Source organism: Gopherus evgoodei, chromosome 2, assembly GCF_007399415.2.
Source record: "Gopherus evgoodei ecotype Sinaloan lineage chromosome 2, rGopEvg1_v1.p, whole genome shotgun sequence".
Lineage (NCBI taxonomy): Eukaryota > Metazoa > Chordata > Testudines > Testudinidae > Gopherus > Gopherus evgoodei.
Genome location: NC_044323.1, coordinates 230019961 through 230043413, shown reverse-complemented (window position 1 = coordinate 230043413; position 23453 = coordinate 230019961). Strand labels below are relative to the sequence as shown.

General features: G+C 40.7%; 1 protein-coding gene across 3 annotated transcripts in view; it reads left to right on the top strand.

Moving 5' to 3' along the window:
* Nucleotides 1-23453, top strand: part of TOX (thymocyte selection associated high mobility group box) — a 275711-nt gene that overhangs the window by 194871 nt on the left and 57387 nt on the right. For 2 of the 3 annotated variants that reach the window (XM_030553147.1, XM_030553149.1), the window contains one exon: nucleotides 18121-18399. The exons of the other annotated variant lie outside the window; for it this stretch is intronic. In XM_030553147.1, the coding sequence (XP_030409007.1) occupies nucleotides 18121-18399 (279 nt within the window). The remainder of the gene's footprint in view (nucleotides 1-18120; nucleotides 18400-23453) is intronic. 3 annotated transcript variants of the gene reach the window in all.

The following is a 23453-nucleotide window of genomic DNA, read 5'->3' as shown; positions in this document are numbered from 1 at the left end:
GCAATTATGTAACAAAAAAAATCTACATTTATAAATTGCACTTTCACGACAAAGAGATTGCACTATGATATTTGTATGAGGTGAATTGAAAAATACTATTTCTTTTGTTTATCATTTTTATAGTGCAAATATTTGTAATAAAAATAATGTACACTTTGATTTCAGTTACAACACAGAATACAGTATATATGAAAATATAGAAAAACATCCAAAATATTTAATAGAATTCAATTGGTATTCTATTGTTTTTCAGTACGGTTAAAACTGCGATTAATCATGATTAATTTTTTTAATCACAATTAATTTTTTGAGTTAATCACATGAGTTAACTGTGATTAATCAACAGCCCTACTAAAAATCATTGTTTTTCTTGACTACCAGAGAGGATGAGTTGAATATTGAAAATGGGAGGAGACAGAATAATTGAGGGAACTCAACCCAGCTAGCACATTACTCATGTCCTCCTCTTCCAAAGTATAATTTAAACAAAGGGCAATGAGTAAGTTAAAGTTGACTTTGTTTGCTTTAATTAATTTTCTCTCCGTGTGTTTCTAATATTCTTACTCTATCAGCCACTCACACATTGCTCATCAGCTCTTAATCAGTTATCAAGAATCAGATTTTATATAAATTGAGTCCTGAGATCTGTGTATGATAACTGGAAATGCAGTTGGGAAAATTGCACATGCAAATTGAGTAAATACACACACTGATTGCTAGTTAGAGGCTTAGCTAGCAGTGTACTTCCATAGTTGCCTTAATTGCATTAATAATTGGAGTAATTTTGTGCACAGTCATGGAAGCACTTTTACACACACACTCACAGATACTACTTTTTGACAATTTGGCCCAAAATGAAAAAAAGATTTCTTTGATGAGAAAGCTAAGATAGTATCTGGTAGGCTTTGTAGTTGTAAACTTCATAGTTGCAGGTGGAAGACAACCCTATTATGGGACATTAATAAAATTTCAGTAGCAGTGCTGAGCTGGGAAAGTGTAGAAGGTTATGCATACATTATTGTATTGTGCACTGGCATTGAGATCTCATAAACACTTCTGAAGCCAGCCTCTTGTGTATAAATATGACGGCATACTGTGGACTAGTCTTTCTGTTGTCAGATCTTTTCCTCTGTCATGTCAGTCCGGGATGATGTGAATTCAGATTTTTTTAATGGTTTATATTCTCCTTCGTTGCATCTGAGTGCTTGTCCACTGAGGGGATGTCTCTGCCTTTCAATGCTTACTATGTGATCAGCACTTGGGTCTCCCCTCAGCTTGCAATTGCATTTTATTTTGTTGGATTCAGATGGGACTTTAACCATTAATTGCATGGAAAATTAAGAACAAGGCCTTAAACTGGCATCAGAAGCTGACGGGGAGCCAGTGAGGGACTGGAGCACAGGCCTGCTGTGCTCACAGTGTCCTGTTGTGGTGGAGGCAAGCAGCCACATTCAGTACATGCTGGAATGTTATGCATCATCTTCCACTCATCTTCAGATACAGTGAATTACAGTAATCCATCCTAAAGGTGACAAATGCTTAGATCGCTGTGGCCAGGTCTTTGTCTGAGAGGAAATTTCCTTGCAAGCTGGAGGTGAGAGAGGACATTTTTGAAACTGATGCCACCTGGTCATCGAAGCTTAGGACTCCAAGGCTTTGCATCACTTTGAATGGAGGTTGTATGCCTTTGATGGAAGTTGGAGACAAGGATCTTGGCCAGCTCTTCAAAGCGTTTTCTTTTTCCGATTCAGTTTGACTCAGCTGCTCTTCAGCCTGTTTCATGTCAGCATTATGACATTTTAGTAGTGGTGGTGCCTGCATGAGTTTAGGATGAGAAATATAGCTAAGTGTCATTGGCATACTGTTGGCAGCTACACCCATAGTGTCTTGCTGTCTCTCCCAATGGTATCACATAAATATTGAAGAGGAAGGGATAGTGTAGATCCCTGAGGGACCACACGTGTGAGAGCCTTTGGACAGGAGGGGCCATCATCCACCACCACTCTCTGCATTCTGCTGGAGAGTAATGACTGGAGACACTGTAGTGCTGTGCTATCTATTCCTGCTATGTTATGTAGGCATATTAGCAGCACCTTGTGGTCCACTGTGTCAGAGGCTGCAGAGAGGTCCAGCAGTATGATCATGGAGATCTTACCTATGTGCCACTAGATTCATCGCTGGGCTGTTACTTGGTCTGAACCCTGATTGTGAGGCATCTGGCATGTTGGCTGATGTCACATGTTGTGGAGCTCAGTGTGGTTACTGTTTTCTCAACTATTTTGCCCAGGGGTGGGAGGGCGGAGACCAGATTGTAGTTGGAGAGATAGTCAGGGTCGAGTGTTGGCTTCTTGAGGATTGGATAACATACTGCATTTTCATAGAGTTTGGTAGGTGTGCTTCTCTGAAGGAGACATTGCTTTTTATTTTTAGTAGTGAGTATAATTGTTCTTCACTGGCTTTTACCAGTCAGGAGGGACATGAATCAGTTTTGCAGATTGTGGCTCTGACATTTTTCAGGGCTTCTTGAGCTTCAGCATGTGTGATGGGGCCAAGCTCCGTCAGAGTGGTGGGGCAAATTATATTTTTCTGCCAGAATTCCCCACTTCCCAGCTTCCTTTATATGCAAGTGAGGGAGGAGTTTCTCTGGTGGCTATTAAACAATTAACTGTCTTAACATGGCTTTATTTTCAGAGGCTTAACCCCACTCCTGTTTTGTATTTGGTCGCAGACAGGTGGGCTGGCTTTTTAAATAAAAGAAAACAGCAAAAGGCCAAATCTCATCCCAACACACACCCAGAGGATGGAGCCTTCAGAAGATTTGTGACATTGTTGGATTGTGCAGCCACTTCCATTTCCATCCTTTCCATTTTTCAAAGGGCCCCATCTCGGACATTGGTGTCATGCCCATGTGGCTGCCGATGTCCAGGTCATCTTCACAGGTGTAATTTGTGAGTCAGTTTAAAATTGCCCTTCAGGTTTACAAATCTCTCACTCTAAAACCCATACTTTTGACATCTTGTCTGCCTGCTCCGCTGCCTATTCATCCTATATATTGAGTCTTTATCTTCTCACTGTCTCCTTCCTCATAGTTTCCATAACTGGCAGTTCTTCGAGTGCTTGCTCATATCGATTCCAATTAGGTGTGCACGTGCCGCGTGCATGATCATCGGAGAATGTTTACCCTAGCAATACCCGGTGGGTTGGCTGTGGAGCCCCCTGGAGTGGCGCCTTAATGGCGCTGGATATATACCCCAGCTGACCCAGCACCCCTTCAGTTCCTTCTTGCCGGCTTCTCCGACAGAAGGGAAGGAGGGTGAGTTTGGAATGGATATGAGCAACACATTTCGAAGAACACAGTTACAAGGGTGAGTAACTGTCTTTTGTTCTTCGAGTACTTGCTCATATCGATTCCAATTAGGTGACTACCAAGCCTTACTTAGGCGGTGGGGTAGGAGTGAGATGTCGCTGAATGCAGAACCACTGAACCAAATGCGGCATCGTCTCTAAACTGCTGAACTAGCGCGTAGTGAGTGGCAAAGGTATGTACCAATGACCAAATGGCAGCTCTAGAGATCTCCTGTATTGGGACCCGGGCCAGGAAAGCAGCCGATGATGCTCGAGCCCTCGTGGAGTGGGCAGTGAGGCGTGGGGTCAGGACACCGGCGAAGTTGTAGCAAGCACAGATACAGGCCGTGATCCATGAGGAGAAGCATTAGGAGGAGACCAGTAAGTCTTTCATTCAGTTGGCCACTGCAACGAAGAGTTGGGTCATTTTCGTGAATGGCTTAGTACGCTCGATATAGAAGGCTAGAGCCCTACAAATGTCAAGGGAGTGCATACGTTGATCCTGCCGTGTAGCATGCGGCTTCGGATAAAAGACCTGGAGGAAATGTCCTGGTTCACATGAAAAGCTGATACCACCTTGGGGAGAAAGGCAGGGTGGGGGCGAAGCTGCACCTTGTCTTTGTGGAAAACTGTATACGGTGGCTCGGACGTGAGGGCTCTGATCTCAGACACACGTCTTGCTGAAGTGATGGCTACAAGAAAGGCTGTCTTCCAAGATCGGTAAAGAAGTGAGCAGGTGGCCATCAGCTCGAACGGTGTGTGTCTGGAAAGGACCAGGTTAAGGTCCCACACTGGAACCGGTTGTCATACTTGAGGACAGCAGTAATCTAAACCCTTCAGAAATCTAATGACCATCAGATTGGAGAAGACAGAGGAAGCATGTTCTCCTGGATGGAAAGCCGAGATGGCTGCCAGGTGCACCCTGACAGATGATTCCGCCAGGCCCTGCTGCTTTAGGGATAGGAGATAGTCTAGTATAAGCGGTATCGATGCCTGCATGGGGGGGCGTGGTGCACTGCTCGCACTAACAGGAGAATCGCTTCCATTTGGCTAGGTACGTGGCTTGAGTGGAGGGCTTCCTGTTGCCTAACAGAACCTGCTGCACTGATTGCGAGCAGAGTAATTCCGACCAAGTTAGTCATGTAGCATCCACGCTGTAAGGTGGAGCGATTGCAGGTTGGGATGACAAAGGCACCTGTGGTCTTTTGAGATCAGATTCGGCCACAGCAGGACTGTGATCAGAGGCCCTACCGACAACTGCAGGAGTGTGGTATACCAGTGCTGCCTGGGCCATGCTGGGGCAACCAGAATCATACGTGCCCTGTCCCTGCGTAACTTGAGCAGGACCCTGTGGACTAGTGGGAATGGAGGGAAAGCATAGAACAGATGGTATTTCCACGGAAGTAGGAAAGCGTCCGTTAGGGAACCTGGAGAACGTCCCTGGAAAGAACAGAACTCTTGGCACTTCCAATTGTTGTGCGAGGCGAATAGGTTGACCTGGGGAAACCCCCACCTCAGGAAGATGGAGTGGATGATATCTGGACGAATCGACCACTCGTGAGGCTGGAGGGACCTGCTGAGGCGGTGTTCTGGACCCCCGGGAGAAACGACGCTATCAGATGTATTAAGTGGACTATGTAGAACTTCCACAGGTGAACGGCCTCCTGGTATAGGAGGGACGACCAGGCTCCCCCCGTTGCTTGTTGATGTAGAACATGGCCGTGTTGTTGCCCGTGAGTACTGCCACACGAAATGCCTGACGCGCTGGGCATACTGCCATCAGTTCTCGTACACTGATGTGCAGAATTAATTCGGATGTGGTCCAAAGGCTCTGCATTTGGAGTTCACCGAGGTGGGCGCCCCATCCCAGAGATGATGCGTCTGTGACTACAAGGAAGGTTGCATGGCGTGAAATGGTACCCCTTCGCACACCGACGTGGGAGTCCAACCACCAACGGAGGGAGGTCAAAACCGATTCCAGGACAGTGATCACCATGCTCAGGCTGTCTCGATCTGGTCGATATACAGTTGATAACCAGGTGAAGCCGAAGTCTGGCATGCCTGGTTACGTAAGTGCACGAAGCCATGTGCCCCAGAATGCTGAGGCACATCTTTACCGTGGAGGTTGGGAAGTTTTGAAGGCTGCGGATCATGTTCACCATTGAGTGAAAGCGTGCATCCGGCAGGAGGACTTGGGTGAGTCTGGAGTCTAAGACTGCCCCAATAAACTCTATTCTCTGGGTTAGTTCCAGAGTCAACTTTTCATTGTTGAGCAGGAGGCCCAGCTGGCGGAACGTGCTTAGGGCGAGTTGAACGTGGGATTGTACTTGGTCCCTGGTGTGGCCCCGAATGAGCCAGTCATTGAGATATGGAAACACTTGGATCCGTTGTCGACGAAGATAGGCTGCCACAACAGCCATACATTTGGTGAACACTCTGGGAGCCGTGGACAGGCCGAAGGGAAGGACAGCAAATTGGTAGTGTTCATGATTGACCACAAAGCGAAGGAAGCGTCTGTGCACTGGGTAAATCACTATGTGGAAGTACGTGTCCTTCATGCCGAGGGTGGCGTACAAGTCTCCAGGATCCAGGGAAGGAATAATAGTCCCCAGTGAAACCATGCAGAATTTCAACTTTACCATGAATTTGTTGAGTCCACGCATATCGAGGATGGGTTGAAGCCCACCCTTTGCCTTGGGGATTAGGAAGTAGTGGGAGTAAAAGCCCCTGCCCCTTAGCTCCCTTGGAACTTCCTCAATCGCTCCCATGGACAGGAGCGTTTTGACCTCCTGTATAAGGAGTTGCTCGTGAGAGGGGTCCCTGAAGAGGGACGGAGAGGGAGGATGGCAGGGAGGGGAGAAAGAAAACTGGAGAGAATATCCCCTTTCCACCATGCAAAGAACCCATTGGTCTGAAGTTATACGGGACCACACCTGGTGGAAATGGGAGAGACGATCTCGAAATGGTGAGGAAGGATCCTGGATGGTGGCTGGTACACCGTCCTTGGACGCACCTTCAAATGTTTTGCCTGGGCCCCATCGATGGTTTGAGGGGGGCCTTGGTTCTGACTGGGTTGGTGGCCAGTGGATCTCTTTCTATCACCTCGTCCGTCCTCCTTCCCCTCTGTTGGAGTAGCCGCAAGAAGGAACTGAAGGGGTGCTGGGTCGGCTGGAGTATATATCCAGCGCCATTAAGGCGCCACTCCAGGGGGCTCCACAGCCAACCCACCGGGTATTGCTAGGGTAAAAATTCTCCGACGATCGTACACGCAATGCACGCACACCTAATTGGAATGGATATGAGCAACAAATCTCAAAGAAGAACAGTTACAAAGGTGAGTAACCATCTTTTATTTGTTTGTCCTGAAGCTCTTAAGTATCTGTAAGTTCCTTCCTTCCTTCGTTCCTCCGGGACAGCAATCACTTTCTCTCCTTAAATATCACCTTACCCATCTTACTGTGCTCTTCAGGTTGCGTACATAAAGGGTGAAATCGGGGTCCCACTGAAGCCAGTGGAAATTTTACCACTGACTTCACTTCAGCTAGGATTTTACCCAAGGTGTTTTGCATGTATAAAGGCTATACGAAATACATTCTATTATAGAAAATTCTCACCACAGATGCATTCATTTGCTGTTCTGGCATACAGGAATAAAGTGAAATCAGTATATAGAGAATCATAAAAAAACTCACTTCCCCAACCAGTGGTTGCTGTTGGGCAATAACGAAAGTAGAGGTCTGAAAGGAGAATGAAAAAGGAAGTATCCTCAACCAAACAAAACTTACCATCTAAATTCTGAATGTGGATGTGACAACAAAGAAAGTGCTTCAGAATTAGAAGAAACAGGAAAAATGAATTATGAATTCAAAAATACTTAAGTTGTAATTGCCCTCAGCTACTGCACGTGCTCTGAGATAGGTTTACCCCTTTTTAGAAAGCTTTGTCTCTGTTTTCATTTCTGAATATGTTTTTTGTTATAAGACCTGTTGTTACTAGAAGGATTTAGTTCACATTTATTGCAAACCTAGCAAAATGAACATTTAAAAAAAACAAAAAACCCTGTAGTGGGGGATTTCTGTCACATTCCTGTGTAATGAGCAGTGAACTTATATATATTTATTAACATTAATCTTTTGAGACTGGTGGGTGTCCATCCTTTTCTCTGAAATAGAAAATAAAATGATTGAGATTTTTTCCTGTTTTGAAAAATGCAATACTGAAGTTGGGAGGCTGCAGTCAGATATTTATGCTAGAGATATTAAATAGGTTTTAAAGACAAAACCGTAAATCATACAATACAGGAGAATGATGGACTTATTAGCAGATTATTAAATGACTTTTTTTTCCTGAGAGCCAAGCATATTTTTCATAACTTACAAGAAGTGCCTTGCCTTGCAGTAACACATATGTTTAACATTAAAAAAACCACAATATTTGAATATGGCAGAGTTTCTAGTTATTAGGTTTACATTGCTTGGAAAATTGTGACAATATGGTTATTAATATCAGTAAATGTATGACCAGATAACAAGATCATATTTATGAAAAATAATCTCTTGTCAGTTAACCATTTTACAGACATGGCATTTCCCCCTTCTTTAATAATATCACACATGCTGATGTGTACAGGGCCGCAGCTTAGGAACAGAGAGAAATTGTAAAAGATCTCTTGACCCAAAATCAATTAAACCATTGAGGTCATTCTTACTGGTCAAAATTACTTGACTGTTGTTTCATAGTTTCATAATTCATGGAAAAATAGAGAGGATTGTGAAAACGTGATCATTTTCTAGTATTGTGTTACTTAAAAGGGTTTGTTTTATTTTTGTAGTATCACTATTATCAGCTATAATGGGCTTACTCTTCCAACCTTTAACTTCATAGAGGCTTCACACATTGAAGAATCAAGCTGACATTTTTTTAAATTCACATATCCAAAAATATGGCTTACAAACCTGAAAATAAGATTGCTTTTGATCAGTAGTAAATACAATACATGACTAATGCAGAGTAAAATCACAGTCACTGTTTGGCTTAATGCAAAATAAAATGCAACATGAAATTATGGAAAGTGGTTGGGTATTTTGTTGTTTTTTTTTTGCATTTCAGTGGATTCATTGGTTTTTAATATTTAAAAATAGTGTTCAAAATAATACCTTTTTGTAGTCCTTTGTTTTCAGTGGAATGCACAAATAAGACTTCAAGCTCAGCTCTTCATTCAGTAACTGCAATGTGTATGGATTCCCTCCCCACTGCCAATAAAAAATAATCTTTTAACAGAATTCTTCCTTTCAGTGTTTAATATAGGATCAACAACTAGTACAATGCCACTGCTTCCATTTGAGGGTGATGGTTTCTAAAAGAAATGATTTGCTAAAATAAAGATCATTTTTAAACATGCAGAGAGATCCAGATCCTGTTCCCTTGCCACCCCCCATTCTCAACATATGGAAAGCCCTTCATGCAGCAGAACCAGCGAGATTCCACATCACAGTGCCAGGGAAGGAAGGATAGCAACACCCCATATAGAGGATGCAGAGGAGTCCAGCTATGTGGGGAATCCTGCACACTCACTGTGTCTAAGGTCAGAGTGGGTAGCAATGTGGATCTTACAGTTCCTTTCACATGGTGAGGGAGCACTAGAGGCACAGAGCTTACGTCAGCCCTTCTGCTGTATTAGCAGTTACAGAGTGGCCCCTTGACCAGAGGGTCTTATGCCCTGGAGATCCCTAGTACCTAGTGAAGTTGCTAAGGCCGGGTACAGGATTTAGCAATAAAACATTAAACTCCAAGAGCAGCAAATTCTTCCTTTGGAAGGACAAATGGAACTCTTCTTGAAGTAAAGAGGAGCTACAGGAACATACTGAGAGCAGAATTTAGCCTTAAGGGATATACTCTAGCATTCCACACAAATTCATCTTTCTTTTAAGAACATGTTTCTATCTGATATACCATAAATTAATAATTTCCCAATGCTGTGCCCAGTCCTGCAGTCTTCAGAAAGACTGGCCGTTCCTAGTGCTTGAACTTAATGACAACTGTATGTGTGGGAAGGGATGAGAAAGCAAAATTCAGCATCTGTCCTTGGAATTTGTTGCTGCATGTTGGGATGCTTCAGATAGTACAGCATTAGGAATGTGCAGGTTAGGAAGGAGATGAGGGACAAAAGAGGAAGATCTGGGTAGATGTGTATAGTATGAATTCACAAAGTCTGATATGCAGTTATACTTTATCAATTTTATGTTTTGTCCATCTGTATTTTTTCTCAGGTACTTATCATTAATGTGTAAGTCTGGTAGCTTCAGTGCAGTCAACCATCTTGTGTAAATACACACTGATGGTTCCAGTATAGGAACCTGTATGGCATAGAATTCCCAGGGGTTACTATGCCATTCCTCAAAGACTTTCTGCTATACAAGTCATTAGCAAATGCACGTATACATTCCTCCATCTCTATAATCATAGTTTGAGGCATACAAACATTTGCATCCCAAACCAATCACATGCATAAAAAAGTTTGGTTTTACAATCATTTGTAATGATTATACTCAAGTACAATCACATATTGGCCTGTTCTCCCATAATCTTAAAAGATTCTTAAAAATTCACTTTAATTTTAAAACCAAAAATTTCATCTCAGTCAAATTCTAATATTTTCAAATTATTCGAAATGAAACAATGCTTTTAAAATGCTGTACAACCCCATCCCTGTGTTAGAATGTTCAGTGTGCAATTCTCCCATATCTCACTGCAGACATATTCATTGCCATGCTTTAAAAAATACCTATGGTTAAATTCAAGTGCAAGGTGCATTTGTAACCTATACACCTCCTGGGTGTGGTGTTCTGTCACCTTTAGAGACCACTTAGAGATTAATGAGTCTGCTACAGCCTTAGCTAAGAGCCATGTGGCTTTTAGCTCATGCAGCAGAGGCTCATGCATTTAGCTCCAGAGGTCCCGGGTTTGATCATGTCCGTCGACAACCAGGCTCTGTCAGACAGGGCCAGCTCTAGGCACCAGCATCCCAAGCATGTGCTTGGGGTGGCACTTTTAAAGAGGTGGCACTCTGGCCCTTTTTTTTTTTTTGCTTCAGCAGGAGCACTTCAACTTTCTTTTTCTTTTTTTGCTTGGGGCAGCAAAAAAACCTGGAGCCGGTCCTGTTGTCAATGTTACACATTGAAAGCCACAGTCAATGGAAGCCACACTCATAGCTGAGGGAAGAATCTGTCCCTTCTATTCAATTCCTTACAATAATATTCAATTACAAGAAGCTATTTGTGGCTCCACTTCTGCAAAGTGCTGAGCATCCTTCACTCTCATGGATCCAGATCATCCCCACAGTGCAAAGCTACTAGAAAACCTGGCTGAGCCAACTACCGGGGATTCCATTAGTGTGGGAAGGAATCCCCATGTAGCTTAAAGTTAATATAGTGACTCTAAACTAACCTCCTTTACCTCCTGACACACGGAGAAAGGAAAAGTGGGCAAAATACTTTTGTATTCTGGTTACAATTGGCTGCGAGGGGAGAGGATGAGAGAACAAACAACGTGACAAATGTTTCTTAATGCATTATGGGAAGATACTCAGATACTATGATCATGAATAGAATAAAATGGCCCATTGGGGCCATGTGTATCTAGAAGCCTCATGTTGGGATTGGACAGTTTGCTTTCAGTCCCAGGATCAGGGGATTGCAGAGATGCCAGTAGTCACCATTGCTTCCCTTATCCTGCTCTGGTCCTGTACCAAATACAGCTAGACTTGGCCCATTGTCTTCAATATGAGATGAAGACTCTCAGGACCTCACCGGATATTACCCTACAACAGAATTTTGATGAATGAAATTACTACTATTCCTCACCAACACTTCTCAGTCTATTTTTTATTCTTAGACATAATAGCTTCAGGTCCCCTGGATCCTTTATGGAGAACCAATGTTGCTTTGCATAGCCTCTTGTCAGTCTCTTTTTGACTGCATTTGTTTTACAGAATAACTATTGATTCAGGTGTGTTTGACTGAATCTGTTTGAATATACTGCTGATTCAAGATTCCTGTAGAGTTGTCTAAATAAATGTGAAAGGCATGTTTGTCTTTCTCACGTGAATAATTCCTAAAATATAAAACTGGGCTATTTGTTAAATGTAATGGAGAGTTAATATTGTTATCAGAAAATATGTACATAAATATTTGACTTACACTTCTTGGATCCTGCTGGTCTGGTGTCAACCTACACCTGCTGTTGACCCTGTAAGCATTAGACACTTTAAAAAAAGATAACACAAATTATTCACCATTAATACTGTAAAATTAGTCACTATTAAAACCCTAATCATTTGCTGAGAGGATCCAAATTAGTGAACTTTGCAAGATCAAACAAAACTGAAGATATTTGTCCAAATTAAAGTGGAAGCATGCATCCAGAATATACTAAATGAACGTGTGTGCTCCTGTAATAATAATTTTATTATCTTCAACTTGCAGGCTAGAGTTTTAATTATGACTGTTTTATATCAGTGGAAACCATGTATGTGGGATTAAAAACCTATTTCTTTAACTAGTCTAGTTAAAGACTATGGTTTGATACATTCTATGCTACAACTTTTATAAAAACCAGAGAACACTTCTAATAACACTTTTCTAATTTCATGGTTCGGTGCACAGTCAGTAAAGATTTAAATAATTCAGAAAGAAAGCCTATTCTGTTTCTTTATTAGAAGTTTAAGTCAGGCAAATTCTTTGACATTTAATAGGTTTTTAACCCTTTTAATAACTTCTCATGATGAAATTTATTGGAGGTTGTTTTAAAATAAAGGGTTATTGTATTAAACTGAATAGAAGTCAGTAGGTGTTTTGTTTTTTTGTAATGATTGGTTTTGAATCCTTGGCCCTGTGTGACTCAAAGGATATTAAAGAATAAAGTAGAAAGGAATGTTAATAGTCACAAAATTGTGCACCAAGAAATATAGAAACTGTATATTGTCATTATATTATTGTGCTATAAAATTTTTCAATCAAAATTTGAGTATTTAATTGTTTTAAAGGAGCTTACGGTCACTTACCAAGTCAGTGCTACATAAGGCAACCTAACATGGCTTTATTTTTTTTTAACAGAATGATTTTAGAAGATTTTAAGCAGCAAACTTAATAGCAGTTTCTTTTTCTTATGCTTCCCTGTCTAGGATTCATTTTACTTTCAAGGTTTCTGTTTTTAATTTTTAAAAGATTATTGAATGATTTCCCTAATAAAATACAAATTTTGAATGATACTTGCATTGTAGCCCAGGATACATAAAATGCACTACAGTATGACACTGAGGTATTCTCAAAATGCCCAACTCTATATGACGCTTCTGGTGTTAATCTGTGCTTTGCCTCCAGCATTTATAATGGTGTTAAATATATAAAAAAGTGTTTTTAACATATAAGGGGGGTTGCACACAGAGACTTGCTATGTGAAAGGGGTCACCAGTACAAAAGTTGGAGAACCACTGTTTTAACATGTTTGGAGCTCTTTTAAATTTGTATTTCTGGATTTCTGGGGTGTATAATTGTAGTATTTTGGATAATTACAGAACACATGGGATGTTTTTACCCTACATTATTGATATGTTCTCTGAAGTTCATCTCCATCTCGTTGTTGCCAGTTCTCTCAATTTTATCATGAGTCTTGTGAGATTTTCTGTTTTTCTTAAGCCTCAGCTTCTGGACTGGTATATAATTATGTGAGAATCTCAATTTTCATGGCCTGAGAAATCTGTGGGTGCCAGGCCGTGACAATTAACATGTCTTTGTGTCATGCATGGGTAGCCAGGCTTAAATCAGAAAACCAATGTTATATCTCAGATCCAGGAATGGTTTGATTGATCCTGTCCCAGTCATTGCATCAGATAAAGAATATCAGGATAATACACCGAGATGGTCTCCCAGTTAGACATTTCCATGTCGGGGTCATATTGGGTGTGTTCACATTTATTTTAAAGTCATCGGAGGAAGGATGATGTGTTCTTTAAGGCACCTGAGTTCTATTTTCTCCCGTTGCTTTGGGCAAGTAATTAGAAGTATATATTCAAGCAGTATGAAACTGAACTTCACAGTTTTTGTCTCTACTTTGCACCTATGGTATGAATTTTAGGTGCAAACCTCAGTAGTTGCATCTCTGACTACTTATTTGAACTTGCAGTCAGGTACTTACAGGTGCAGTTACTCATATTTGTGCCTATAATGGAAATGCAAGCACAAAAATATAGAAGATGTGTCCCAGTTTCCTCATCTGTAAAAGCATGATGAGATCCTTGGGTGGAAAGTGATATAGAAATGCCAAGTACCGTCATTATTAGATCATCAGAGAGTTCACTGAGGGTGTCAAATAAGGACTATCCTTATTTTCTGTAACATCCAAATTTCTAATATTCTGATATCTGAAACTTTGTTCTCCAAATTGGAATTTAGCCATCAGACTGCCTTGCCTCATTATTTCCTTGGGGTTTGTTTTCCTTCCAATACTGTACAAAAACACATTTCAAAACCTTGAAAGTTGCTGCAGAGTAGAATTGTGGCCCTTTGGTCAGCTCTGAATATAAATATTTGCTGCTGCTGCTTGGTTGCATTTAACTGCGTACTTGTAAGGAATTTCAGGTGGGCCTGAGTATGCTGAATTGCTTAGAAAGCTTAAGCTTTCCCATCAGTGGTCTAGAAGAGTGACATTCTCTACTGTTCACATCTGTTGTGAATTGCTTTCCACAGAGTAGTTCCATGATTATTTTAAAATTAGTTTTAATATGTTACGTGCCTGCTTTTATCAAAATCCAAGAATACAGAATGCATTTATGGACAGGCTGCTCCCATCTCCATGGATGGTCCCATTGTATCCACTGTGGACTGCATGAGGATTTGGGAAGCCCATGCAGGAAGTGGCAAGGGTGGGTAGGAGACAGGACAGAGGCAATGCCAAGAGATCCACAGCTACGTAGAGTCTCCTGCCTGTATCCTCACTTTCCTGCAGAGGGGATGCCTTAGGGCCACAGCCTTGGGAGAAGGATTCCTTCTTTCCATGCATCTACGCTCCACCCATTGTACTGTCTCAGGCTGGGCAGTGGTTAGAGGGTTTATTCCTTAGGGCTTGTTCTTACTACCAGCTATATTGGTGCGGCAGCGGCATCAGTTTAGTGGGTCTGGTGAAGATGCAATAAGTCGATGGCAGAGCGTTGTCCTGTTGACTTCAGTACTCCTACTCCTTGAGAGGCAGAAGCTATCTCAACAGGAGAGTGTCGCCCATTGACATAGTGTGATGTAGACACCGCTGTAAGATCGTCTAAGCTATGTCGACATAAGTTATATAATTTGTGTAACTTAACTAGTGTAACCTATCTCGTTAGTGTAGACAGGGCCTTAGCGTCTAAATTGGAATATAAATGCAAATTAAGAGGGCACTTTTCATGTTTCTTATTCATATTTCTGCAAAGGTAAGTGAAATACTGTAGCTGTTGTTAATGGAAACCTATATCCATGTGTTTTAAAAATTCACAAAAAAAAGTTGATTACATCTGAAATCCAGAACATTAGAGGTTGTAAATAGTTCTTGCTATGTGGAGATTGTATAAAGAGGTCTTAATAACCAGAGAGACAAGATGGTGAAGTAATATCTTTGTTTGTGAAAGAGATAAGCTTTTGAGGTACAAAGAATTCTTCTTCAGGTCTGGGAAAGGTAATCAGTGTAGGGAAAGGTAGTCACAGCAAATACAAGGTGGAACAGATTGTTAAGCATAATGAGTTAATACATGTTGCAAGAGATCATTCAAGATGTAGTGGGCAATTAACACATCTGCAAATCATAGGACAAAGGAAGGTTAGCAGGTTAGAGGTTGTTGTAATAAGCCATAAATCCAGTGTCTTTACAAATCTATAATTTTTAATGTCTAGGAAAGTTATTAATTTAAGCTCCTAGACTCATCTTTTGAAGGTGTTATTCAGGATGAGAACGGATAGGTCAGAAATTGAGTTGATCTGTTTTGTTTGGTTTGGTTTTTTTTGTCTTTCATCATTTTTCTGTGTGAGTTCATTCAAGAGTGTAATGATTGCCTGGTTTCATCCATATAAATGTTGGGGTATTTGATGCTCTGAATGAGGTACACTACATGTTCTGATAGGCAAATGTAAGATCCATGAATCTTGAAGGGTGTTGTGGAGCATGTTGATCCCTGTAGCAGTGGAGATATGTCTGCAGATTTTGCATCTGTTGTTTTGGCAGGATCTGGTGCCACTTTGAGTTGATTTGTCCTGGTCTTTGGGGAGCTTGCTTCTGATGATCAGTGTGGCAAGATTGGGAGGTTTTAATAACCAATCCGTTTTGATAGCCAATGATATGTTGTCAATTAGCAAATGCATTTTAGATAAAAAAAAACACCATGATATTATTATTAAATTTGTGTCCAGCTTTCACTGAGGTATATACTTGCACAGTCATTCGAAACATTGACAAAAATACTTGTTTAGATTTTTTAATAGCGCATTTTACAATAGTTAGAGTATTTCTAGTGAAAAATTTACTTATTTTGCCTTTTCAACCTCCTTTAATATGTGAAGCCAAAAGGGCCTATTTTTAGCACTGATCTGTAGTTTCCTTAGATTGTCTGAGAGGTACCCAAAAAATAGTGTACAAAGGGGTAGTGTAAGCTCTATTCACAGTTTAACTCCAGCAGTGTTTCTCAGTGGCCCTGGGGATAGCACTCAACAATGTTCAGTGTCAAAAGATGACAGTCAGGGGTAAATGGAAGGGCTTCAGAGATACCTCACTTTCTCTTGTTCTTGCTGCAACTGGCAAACTTCCAAGCCTTGCCTGCTAACACCACATAAAGCAGCAGCTGGTGAGTAACATTAGCAAATAAGGCCTCAGGGCTACCCATGTTCCCGTTCTCCATTCACCAACTGCTATTCAGTGAAACAGCTGGATCAGAAGAGATACAGCCAAGAAGTAGTTACTGTTTTATGTGTACAACTGTTTTGATATAGATTGTCTGCTAGAGGCAGAGATAATGACAGCTTTCAAGGCTAATATGTTTGACTAGGAGGGAAGCTGGTATTTGAAAAAAGGGAGCAGAAAGTCAGTAAAAATCTTTAAAAATATAATTTTTTTTTCAAGATTCAAGTTCTCAGTTAATGCTGTGCACTGGTTTTTTTCAATGGGTTAGTTATTGAATGAACTTGAATTATGGGTATTAATAAACCTTTTGTATTCCAGAGATATTAATTCATAAAGCAGTACCGAGACTGTATTAAGAGAAGTCGCATTGTCAGAATCTTCTTCAGATATATTTTAGGACAACAAATGAATTTAAAATAGCAAACATTCTCAATTCCAGGATATTTATTGGCATGATTCACTCTCCAAAAAAATACACCAAATCAATCCACAAGCCTATAAATAACCTTTCAAAAAATCACTTATTCTGTCCATAATGAAAAAATGGCAACGATCATACTTGGTTTTTTTCCCCAGTTCTAATTTTAATTCCTTGTTGTAAAAGGATCTCCCAGACTGGTATGCTATCAGGAGAGAGAGAGAGAATGTACATACACCCACAAGTGCAAGGTTGGGGGGAGGGGAGAGAGAGGTGGGTTATAAATCTAAAGTAAAAATCATTGGGTAACATGCTACAGAAGGCTATCAGTAAAATAACTATGGTTATATTAGTAGATTGGGCTGTTATCACTTTTCCCCTTATGCAATGATACTAGTACATTGGTAATTTTTGTCAAATTCCACCAGATATCTATGGCATGCTTTAATGATACCGACTAAGATAACTGTATCCATTTCATTTTCAGCTTTGAATTGCCACTTCAACTTTAAATCACCTCCCAAAACATCTAACCGTAGAAACTGAGCTATTCTTTGTAGTTGTCTTATCTCAAGCTATGAGTTTGAGTACATTGGATAAGCATTTTGGAATATCCTTTATAGTATCCATGTACAGTACATTTGACCTCTGGATAAGTAAAGAGCTTCATCCTCCAATGCTTTTCATTCTAATCCTTGCAGAGACTGAATTCATTGCTTGAATTAAAAATGAGTCTCATTAATGCTAAAGAGCAGTGACCCAAATAGCAAAATGGATAAATTTGTCAACCTTGCAGCTTTTGCGCTTCAGGTTCATATATGACTGTTGCAACAAATCAGTTCATTAGTCAATTAATCCACCTGTTGATAGAGCCCTAGGTCTGTTTTCTGAATCTTAAAAATTAACATGTCTTGGGCAGTTCTAGGCAAGGTAAAACTGGACTTAGTACTAGATGTTCAACTCCCTAGAATTTGGGGCAAATATGGATCTAGATCCAAACTTGGCAGCTCAAACTCATCTCCATAAGATGGACAAGAACCCTATTGAACTTTGAGTCAAGATTCTGACATCTCTGTTTTGTATTATTATATTTCTTAAACTCACTTTTGACAGTTCCAAAGGACAGTTAACAAAAGACCATATCCTTCAGTCCCTATGCAGGAAAAACTCTCAGTAGAGTCAATGGGAGCTGTGCCTGTCCAAGGGCTGAAAAGAGCCTGCATGATTTAGCCCAAAATAAACAGTGTTATGCAAAAGTTGGCTGTATAGTTATTTTGTGTATTCCTTACACCTCATATGTTTGAATTAAATACTCCGAGTTCTCTTAAATATTAAATAGCCTGTAGATCAGCAGGGATTCCTTTTAAGGCCAAAGGGAACTTGGACATGATGACATAATGATGGAAAATTATTGCTTTCCAATTTTCCTTTTGTAGATGCAAGATATACGGAACACAGAAGGAGCTCAATATAGTTCCCACCCTCAGATGGCAGCCATGAGACCAAGGGTTCAACCTGCAGAAATTAGGCAGCCAGGAATGATGCAGCATGGTCAGCTGACTACCATTAACCAGTCACAGCTCAGTGCTCAGCTTGGCTTGAATATGGGTGGAAACAATGTTCCCCATAACTCTCCATCTCCACCTGGAAGCAAGTCTGCAACTCCCTCACCATCCAGTTCAGTCCATGAAGATGAAGGGGATGATACCTCTAAGGTATGGTTAGGCACTAGAAATAACAAATGGTGGCTGATTTTAAGACTAGCTAAATGAATCAGTCTCTCTAAGTCTTATTTGGCATATGTGTACCTGAGTTATGAAGGCTCTAATTTATAAGTTGCTGTCATCCAAATGAGAAGTGTCAGTGAGGAACCTACTGTAGCATGTGGTATTTTTACAATAAACATAAAGGGGCTAACTGATGTGAATAAAGGATTGGCTTTTACCTTAAATCTGTCTTCTAGTCTCCAATCAGCCCTGAAAGCAACACGAGTGAACAACATCACACTTCTGTGAATGAGGAAATTGGAAGGTCTGCATAGTGAACTAAAGAGTAAAGGAGAATATTTCTTACAGGAATTTAATATAAAAATTGAATTTTCTCTCATGTGTACAAAGTGTGTTTGTTCCAGGTCAAGACTCAAGCTATTGCTAAGGAAGCATGGGATTGTGTGTACAGTTTGCTAGTGTTTGGCACTTGGCCGCAGGATGAGTAAATAGAAGACTATAGCAACCAGAAAAGAAGAATAGGAAAATATCTTTTAATACTGTACCATTAAAATTCACTTCTTGGAAAGGTTACATAGACGTCATGCTTTTACATTGTATGTAGCACTGGTGCTTCATGATGATACATTTAACACCCATTAGTGTCACTACAAACATAATAAAACATAGTAATAAAATCATTTGGATAGCATTTTTATGCAAAAATGTCAAAAGTGCTTTGCAAAAATGGGTAAGTATTATCTCCATTTTGCAGACAGGAAAACTGAGGCACACAAAGATTGTGACTTGCCACAAGATCACACAAGAGCTAGGAGCAGAGTCCGGTTAAGAACTGAGGTCTTTTGACTCCCAGCTCTGTGTTCTAATCTCTAAAGAATGTTAATGGGCCTGTTATGTGGTAGCAGTAATAGTTGTGAGCGTTGCCAGTTCTTATGGGAAAAAAAGTTGAGATTCATTGCAAAGATGTAGGAGGAAGGTCAAACAGGCAAAGTCAGTCACTGAGGAATTCAGTCAAGAGTTGTACGTCTGATTTGTTTTCGAGTTATATTTATGTTTTTCATGCCTCAAGCTGTAAAATAATTCTGTAATAGGCAAAATATATTTCACTGTGTTCTGAATAAATTCTGATTGCAATTATTATTTCAGAACTTTCCCTTAGATCTTGAATGTGTTATACTTTTTAATGTTGGGAGGAACCGCTCCCACACTTGTGAAAACTTATATAAACATAAACATGCACAGCCTTCACATTGTAAAATAAAGTATTTGCAGCATCTGTTAATTTTCAAATATTTTTGCATATTGAGCCTGTGAGATCCTGAGACCCATCGCTTCCCTAGAAGATAGTATCTAGGAGTTCAATTCTGTAATGAAGGCATCCCATCTTTTATTCCAGTCCTTTTTCCAGCTGAATCTTTAAATAAAATAATGGCATATTTGTGATACATTTTTTTCATAACAACATATTATCATAGAATCTCAGGGTTGGAAGGGACTTCAGGAGGTCTTCTAGTCTAATCCCCTGCTCAAAGCAGGACCAATCCCCAACTAAATCATCCCATCCAGGGCTTTGTCAAGCCTGACCTTAAAACCTCTAAGGAAGGAGATTCCACCACCGCCCTAGGTAACCCATTCCAGTGCTTCACCACCCTCCTAGTGAAAAAGTTTTTCCTAATATCCAATCTAAACCTCTCCCACTGCAACTCAAGACCATTACTCCTTGTTCTGTCATCTGGTACCACTGAGAACAGTCTGGATCCATCCTCTTTGGAACCCCTTTCAGGTAGTTGAAATCCCCCCTCATTCTTCTTTTCTGCAGACTAAACAATCCCAGTTCCCTCAGCCTCTCCTCATAAGTCATGTGCTCCAGACCCCTAATCAATTTTGTTGCCCTCTGCTGGACTCTTTCCAATTTTTCCACATCCTTCTTGTAGTGTGTGGTCCAGAACTGGACACAGTACTCCAGATGAGGCCTCACTAATGTCGAATATAGGGAATGATCACGTCCCTCGATCTACTGGCAATGCCCCTATTTGTACTGCCCAAAATGCCGTTAGCCTTCTTGGTAACAAGGGCACACTGTTGACTCATATCTTGCTTCTCGTCCACTGTAACCCCTAGGTCCTTTTCTGCAGAATCGCTGCCTAGCCATTCAGTCCCTAGTCTGTAGCAGTGCACGGGACTCTTTCGTCCTAAGTGCAGGACTCTGCATTTGTCCTTGCTGAACCTCATCAATTTCCTTTGGCCCAGTCCTCTAATTTGTCTGGGTTCCTCTGTATCCTATCACTACCCTCCAACATATATACCACTCCTCCCAATTTAGTGTCATCTGCAAACTTGCTGAGGGTGCAGTCCGCGCCATCCTTCAGATCATTAATGAAGATATCGAACAAAACCAGCCCCAGAACCGACCCTTAGGGCACTCCACTTGATACTGGCTGCCAACTAGACATGGAGCCATTGATCACTACCCGTTGAGCCCAACGATCTAGCCAGCTTTCTATCACCTTTAGTCCATTCATCCAGGACATACTTCTTTAACTTGCTGGCAAGAATACTGTGGGAGACTGTATCAAAAGCTTTGCTAAAGTCAAGGAATAACACATCCACTGCTTTCCCCTCATCCACAAAACCAGTTATCTCATCATAGCAAGCAATTAGGTTAGTCAGGCATGACTTGTCCTTGGTGAATCCATGCTGACTGTTCCTGATCACTTTCCTCTCCTGTAAGTGCTTCAGAATTGATTCCTTGAGGACCAGCTCCATGATTTTTCCAGGGACTGAGGTGAGGCTGACTGGTCTATAGTTCCCCAGATCCTCCTCCTTCCTTTTTTTAAAGATGGGCACCACATTAGCCTTTTTCCCAGTCATCCGGGACCTCCATGGATCACCATGAGTTTTCCAAGATAATGCCCAATAGCTCTGCAATCACATCCACCAACTCCTTTAGCACACTCAGACGCAGTGCATCCAGACCCATGGACTTGTTCTCATCCAGCTTTTCTAAATAGTCCTGAACCACGTCTTTCTCCACAAAGGGCTGGTCACCTCCTCCCCATGCTGTACTGACCAGTGCAGTAGTCTAGGAGCTGAACTTGTTTGTGAAGACAGAGGCAAAAAAAGCACTGAGTACATTAGCTTTTTCCACATCCTCTGTCACTAGGTTGCCTCCTTATCATAAGCCTAGGATTCTGATTTCACTAAATCAGGTATTTCAAATTAAAACAAATATTTTCAATAACAGTGAAGGAACTATTGAGTATTACAGACAAAGAAATAGGGTCTTTTTCCTACTGAAGTCTACTTCTGTTTTCTGGATTTGTGTATTAAACAAGTAATGCCAATATGGAAGCTCCTTAAAATTCTCCCATCCTTAGCGCTTAATCATCAGGAAAAGAAAGCATGATATACCAGAATTAAAATTACTAAGTACACAGAAATTGATATGTTACTGTTACTTTAGCATTCTTCCAAAGTTATAATAGTTAGTAAAAAAAAAAATTGGAAGGGATATAAAACCACATGAGTCACTGTTTAAACTGATCTCTATTTGGGATTAAAATGAGATCTTCAGGGGAGTCAGATTATCCCACATCTGTCTACTGTAGGTTTACTTGCACCTTCCTCTGAAGGGTCTGATGCTGGCCACTGCTGGAGACAGGATACTGGCCTAAATGTCTGATACAATATAATAATTCAAGTGTTCCTATATAAAAGCAGAGATATTCTGAATAATCAACATCATAACTAATGTATGAATATAATTTATATAAAAACTTTTGGAAAACCAAGGTGAGTGGGGTAATATTTTTTATTGGACCAGCTTCTGTTGGTGAAAGAGACAAGACCTCTTCTTCAGGTCTGTGTAGCTTGAAAGCTTGTCGCTCTCACCAACAGAAGTTGGTCCAGTAAAAGATATTACCTCACCCACCTTGTCTCTCTCATAGCCTGCTACAGCAACACTGCAAATAAAAATTAATGGGTATAGCTCCCAGTTACAGCTGTGTCCCTGGAAACTGCCAACTAGCTGGGACAGATTCTTGGCCTTTAGCAACTTTGTGTGGGCCAGACTAGTACAAAGTGATCTTAAAGCTGCCCTCAAGAGGCAATTGAGGGTTCCCATTTCTCAAACCAGCTCCTCTTTCATCTTTGTCCCTTTGAAAGAAATTTCACCAGGGCTGGATGGGGACAGGAGGGCTTCACACGATGCGCTCTGCTAGTCTTTGACCAGTGGGAGATCCAATAGGTCATATTTGCACACAATCTTGTGTGATAAACTCTGGGATTTTTGCCTATGTTTTATAAACTGTTATATCAATGTGTGATACTATACAAAGGGTCAACTCCTGAGTTCTTTACTCAGTCCTTACTCAGGCAGTCATGCACTGCTGTCATGAGGTAATTGCCAAATTTTGCTACAAATAGAGATTTTGAGACACAACTTGATGAAGTCAGTCAGACTTTCTTATGAGGACTGAGTGATAATGGAGTGAGTACCATGTTATCTGGAATAAGCATAATAATTGTCCTCATCCTTTTTTATTCTTTCAATCTAATGAGCAAGTCCCAACATCTTTCAACTCATCTACCAGTATTAGTCAAAATAAGTCCTAGGCTGACATAAACCTGTGTAGCGCCACTAAAGTCAATGCCAACTACGTGGGGCCTGTTACACCAGCTCAGTACCTACCCTATGGTTTTGAAAGAAGAATTGCTGCACCTCTTGTGAAAGATTTGGTAGTAAAATAGATACTTCTTTTTCATGCTTTCTAACAACTATACCCAATTCTGTCTGAGAAAAAAGCCTCTCTAAATAATTTGAGAGTGTAAACTGACTTCATTTGTAGGCAATGTATGTATACAGACTGGCAAAATGAATAAACTAATGTATGCCTTTGCATTAGACATGTAATCCTACTCCACTGAAGTCAGTGACAAAATTCCCATTGTTTTCAGTGAGTGCAGGAACTGGTTATATTAGCTTAATAAACCTATCACCAGTGCTGGAAATAAAGAGGAAAAGGAAATAAACTATATAACTG